The sequence below is a fragment of the Hippocampus comes genome, unplaced genomic scaffold, assembly GCF_001891065.2.
Source record: "Hippocampus comes isolate QL1 unplaced genomic scaffold, H_comes_QL1_v1.1 scaffold104, whole genome shotgun sequence".
NCBI lineage: Eukaryota > Metazoa > Chordata > Actinopteri > Syngnathiformes > Syngnathidae > Hippocampus > Hippocampus comes.
In genome coordinates, this window is record NW_017806072.1 from 859794 (window position 1) to 864636 (window position 4843).

A 4843-nucleotide genomic window follows, 5' to 3' on the forward strand; every position below is an offset into this window, starting at 1 on the left:
ACCGGACTCGGAGGGCCAGGGCGCGCCGCCGCCTCCGCCGTCCTACTCCGCCTTCCTACTCCGCCCTCGGTTTTTATTCGGCCCGTGGTGTTCATCAAATAGTTCGCTGAATTTTTTCGATACATCAATGGATTCTATTTTCTTAACATTACCGTGCGAGCATGCGACTGTAACACAGAAAACGCGGTTTAAACTGTCGTTGGACATTGCGGCCGCCGCCATGATTCAATGTTGTTGACAGACGACAGGGCAAACGACGCACGCGCTCAACATGAACATCGCGAGAGTTTGCACCAATGTAAACCCTGCACACAAAAAATGTATAGGGTTGTTTGAAAAAAATGCCGACCGTAAAGTTTTTTTTCGACGTAGAAATTCTCGGTCGGTCGGGTTACCGGAAACACACTACTTTTTTTTCTCCGCCTAAGTATTTGTCAAATCTTAAAGGATTTTTTTATCTGTGACAGACCCCACTCATAAAGATCGACTATGAGGCATTTGACAGTTTTGGTCATATTGTGTGTGGTGTAGTCTGCTCTGCATAGCTAATATCTACAGACGGCACCATACATAACAAGATTCTGTCCCACCATCGATGTTGAAACTACATCCACTGAGGCTGAAATTCCACATGATCACACAAGAACTAATGAAAACACACTTTCAGATCTGCGAGAGTTTCTGAAGAGGACCAGAGGCAGAAGCATTGTTAGATGGCGGTGTTATCAAGAAAACACTTGCTTTGGAAATTATTTCTTGGTTTCTGGGGAACTCCTTTTTATCCAAAAAAACGATATCTGGTATTTAATATTTTGCTTAACTTACTGCTGCTTCCTTGTCTGTCAGTCAGGGCCATTCTTTGATTGCTACATTCCGTTCATGTCACAGTTCATGGAGTCAAATGACTTGGGGAGACGTTGGCATTCTCTACATAATGTACATCAATATTTACAACACGTTTGGTTGTAAATATTGAATTTATTATTCAAAACTGTTAGCCGCAATCTGTTTCCGGCCCTCTTATAGTGACAAATCCACTTGTAACACAGCTCAGACAGAAGGGTAATCTGATAGGACTATGATAAGACATAATGTAAGGTTGTCGGTCGGCCATTGGACGTCTCCTGTTAGGAAGGGGTAAACTCGGGACAAAAACACCCTGATTGTCTTTATGTGTATACTCAGTGTAAATTTCTTTGATTGACTACAGTGGTACCTCTACTTACGAACATCTCTTCATACGAAATTTTCATGTTACGAAGTGCCTCAACAGGAAAATATTGCCTCTTCCGAAAAAATTTCAAGATACGAAAGGTAAAAATACACTATGGGCTGCTCGTCGCAGCTCAGTTTCCTGAACGCAACATACTTATAGCTTCACTGCCATTGGCTATTACCTAGCATCTTCCTGGCCTCCCATTGGCTAAGAGGGACCTCTATCGAATGCTCTATGCGTGTCGATAGATAGATATGTGTCTATGTAGCGTCTTCATCATTTGCCCCTCAGGCCATGAGGTGTTCCGTGTTTTATGTAAATGTGAATCACCCAGAAAAAGTCTTCACCAGTCGGGCGATCGCTCACTATGCTGATGTTTGCCTTGGACATTTTCGAAGGATTTTTAAAAGCCGATAACAGCAAACGTCCTTGGATCAGTTCTTTACAAAACGCCAGGCAAAAACCTCTTCTGAGAGAGAACATGAACTAAAGAGTGCAAAAAACAATGAGGACACAGTTAAAAGCTAAAAGACCATTTTTATTCTTTACTGTATACTTTTGTCTTTTACATTATGTACAACTCTCATTGATTGTGCAATAATCTAATTGTAACATGTATTTTTTACATATTTTGATGCATTTTTATGCTTTAGGAAACATATATGTCTGAATTTTGGGGCGGGGGGGGGGGGCTTGGAACGAATTAGGCCATTTACATGGAAAACGCATCTCTACTTCCAACATTTTCTAGTTAAGAAATTTCTTCCAGAACCAATTCATTTTGTAAGTAGAGGCACCACTCTATTGGTTAAATGAAAATACAACATTGGTACCTTGATTTAAGAGTGCCCCAACTTAAGTTTAAGTTAGAAGCCACCACTTGGGTGATTCTTTTGCTTTGAATTGCAATATACAGTATATTTTTTGTCACAAGCCAGCTTCAGATTGACCGGCACCTGAATGAAGTGGAAAAAAAACAGACTATCAAGATACCAGTATAATTTGTTCCTTGACCATGCCTGACATTTTAAACACTTGTATTTCAAATCCCATTTCACCATTAAAATGAATGGTAATGTTGTTTATCCATTCCTGCCCCTCCCCACCAAAAGAACACCAAAAATGGTGCAGTGTTTTTCTCAGGAGAGGCATTCTATAATGCTGCACTTTAGAAAACCATTGAGCAATAGCATTATTAAATAGAATGTGAAGAATTAAACACTTTGTGATCATAAGTTAATGCGGCAATTCAATTTAATTGTGTTGCTCCTTCTGGTGTCCCACCTTGGTCACCGGGAGGGAGTATAATGCTATACAGTCATGCTCGTAGACAATGAAGAAGAAGCACTGTTCTTTGAATGTGTTTTTGAAGAACAGCACTGTTCTTCTTTGAATGTGTTTACAAAGAACAGTGCTTCTTCATCATCCACACCGCTTTTGTTGTAATTCATGCTGTAATATTAGTCATTTTTCGAGTTAACGGATATATGCCTGTGAGCATGATATATTATATGTGTTACTCTAATATTTGTATTCAAATATCCATTGCTTAAAAAAACACAACTATCTATGCCAACCATTAGCATTCAAATGGTGTTGTGCATTTTTGTTTGCACATAGATAAACAGAACTTTTCAGGCAAAGCCACGTGGTTGGTTGAAATGCAAAATGTGTGATTTTCTTTTTTTTGTAATTGTATTTGTTTGTTTTGGCATTAAACTTCAGTGGGATGTGGCAACCACAGCTGTGAGCTCATAACCATGTTGGTCTTCTTGAGTCTGCAAACTTGTACTGAATCAATAGAACGTCTCTAATCCATCTTGCCTCACTTGCTTGAATGCACGATGTATCAACAATCACTTTCACACAGTCGACTAAATCCTTAATGAATGAAGTCTCGATTGTCCTGTTCAGGGTCACAGGAAAGCTGAATTTGCCGAAGGGCTAGATTTTTCAGTGTACAACCATGTCTCATCACAATTTAATTGCAGGGCAGTTGCATATTTATTGAGTTATAATTATGGCCATCAGTAATTTAAAAAAATGAACCCTCTCCTCAATTTAGGGAGGACCTAACAATGTTGCGGCAGGAGGTTCAGGACCTTCATACATCACTTAAGGTATGCTCGGTTCCCTGGTCTGTACTTTTAGCTGCACAGTTATTGTTAATTCAAAGGTTTCTTTGATTTTCTTTCTGTTTAGGAGGAACGATGGTTCTCTGGGGAGCTGAAAAAAGAATTAGACAAAGTCCAAGGACACCTGAAGCAAGTAATTCTTTCAAGATGTTTTAAAATGTGTTAAAGTGGCTTCATTCATTTTAAAGGGTGTGGAATAGTTAATCATAATATACTGTACATTATGATGTTTTGTCATGCGGTATAGTGTCACACTGTTTTCCCTCAATCTCACAGAATGACGGACAGATAAGCTCAGAGGATTCAGGTGAGGGTTGTGCAAACACCCACATGTATGCATATGCAAGATGGTAACAATGTCACCAATATTTGTTTCTGCCCCCCTCAGTTTTAGAAAAGAAGTTAAACGAATCAGAGACAGAAAAATTTAACATCAAGCAGAAAGCCGCCCAGCTGGCCACAGAGATAGTAGGTTAGTGTGGGCGCAGGACTGCCTTCCCACTGATGCTCATACCATCATTTGCTATGCGTTTATTGTAATTTTGAGATGTTGATGAACTAAACTGGTCCTGTTGCATCCACTAGACATAAAGTCCCGTTATGATGAAGAGAAGAGTTTAAGGGAAGCTGCTGACGAGAAGCTTTCCAATGTAACTGAATTGCTTCAGCAAGAGAAGAAAGAGAATGAGAAACTCCAGACTGAACTGGTACAACACACAGTATAATATATTGTTAATATTTGTCCACTGGGCGCATGTGAAGCCCTTTGAGATTCTTTTGTGATTAAGGTCTATAGAAATAAATTTGACTTGACCCGACAATGAGTTGACATTTGTGCCAATCTCAGCAGTCTTAAAACACATGAGCATTGTTCCCATTTAAATGCTAAAGAAACATTTTGATTGTAGATTTTGAAATCTGTTTAAATAACAAATATTCCCAACACACACTATATAAGGTGTTTATGTCATAGTAGTCAGAACACGGCACAGTCTGTCACTGACCCATGCTAACCCGTTAATCAATTCAGAATTATTGTCAATATGTACATGAAAAACATCTAGGTTAGGGTGGTCCACATTTTCATGGCAAAAAAAAAAGTTTGTCGGATTCGTCGGGCCGGGTCGGAATTCTTGTCGATACTATGGTACAAGGTTCTGTGCAAAATTTCATTCCGATCTGATGATATTTTCCCGTCCCGCAAAGCGGCCAAAGTTTCCACCATAACAACTGGTCTCAATAGGGTGAACATGTGTATTTTAACCGTGTATTTTGCCATGCGTGACACTGGCTGGGCTGAATGTTGCCCGAACGATCACCTCCTGACTAACTAACCATTCCATCGCTGCTCTCAGCAGCCGGAGACAAACTCAAACGCACGCCTAACACACAACGGTCACCTACTGGCGAGCTAATATCTTTCAATTGAAGTCGAGAATCGCCGGAATTCTTACTGGACGCTGAGCTGAGGACGCTTTTCGACATCGAAAAA

The 4843-nt window shown here is 40.0% G+C and overlaps 1 protein-coding gene across 3 annotated transcripts in view; it reads left to right on the forward strand.

Annotated features, from left to right (window-relative positions):
- Positions 1 to 4843, forward strand: part of eea1 (early endosome antigen 1) — a 30415-nt gene that overhangs the window by 2979 nt on the left and 22593 nt on the right. For 2 of the 3 annotated variants that reach the window (XM_019893949.1, XM_019893950.1), the window contains exons 4-8: positions 3282 to 3336; positions 3419 to 3484; positions 3628 to 3658; positions 3740 to 3823; positions 3937 to 4058. In XM_019893949.1, the coding sequence (XP_019749508.1) occupies positions 3282 to 3336; positions 3419 to 3484; positions 3628 to 3658; positions 3740 to 3823; positions 3937 to 4058 (358 nt within the window). The remainder of the gene's footprint in view (positions 1 to 3281; positions 3337 to 3418; positions 3485 to 3627; positions 3659 to 3739; positions 3824 to 3936; positions 4059 to 4843) is intronic. The other variant, XM_019893951.1, reaches the window with a different exon arrangement.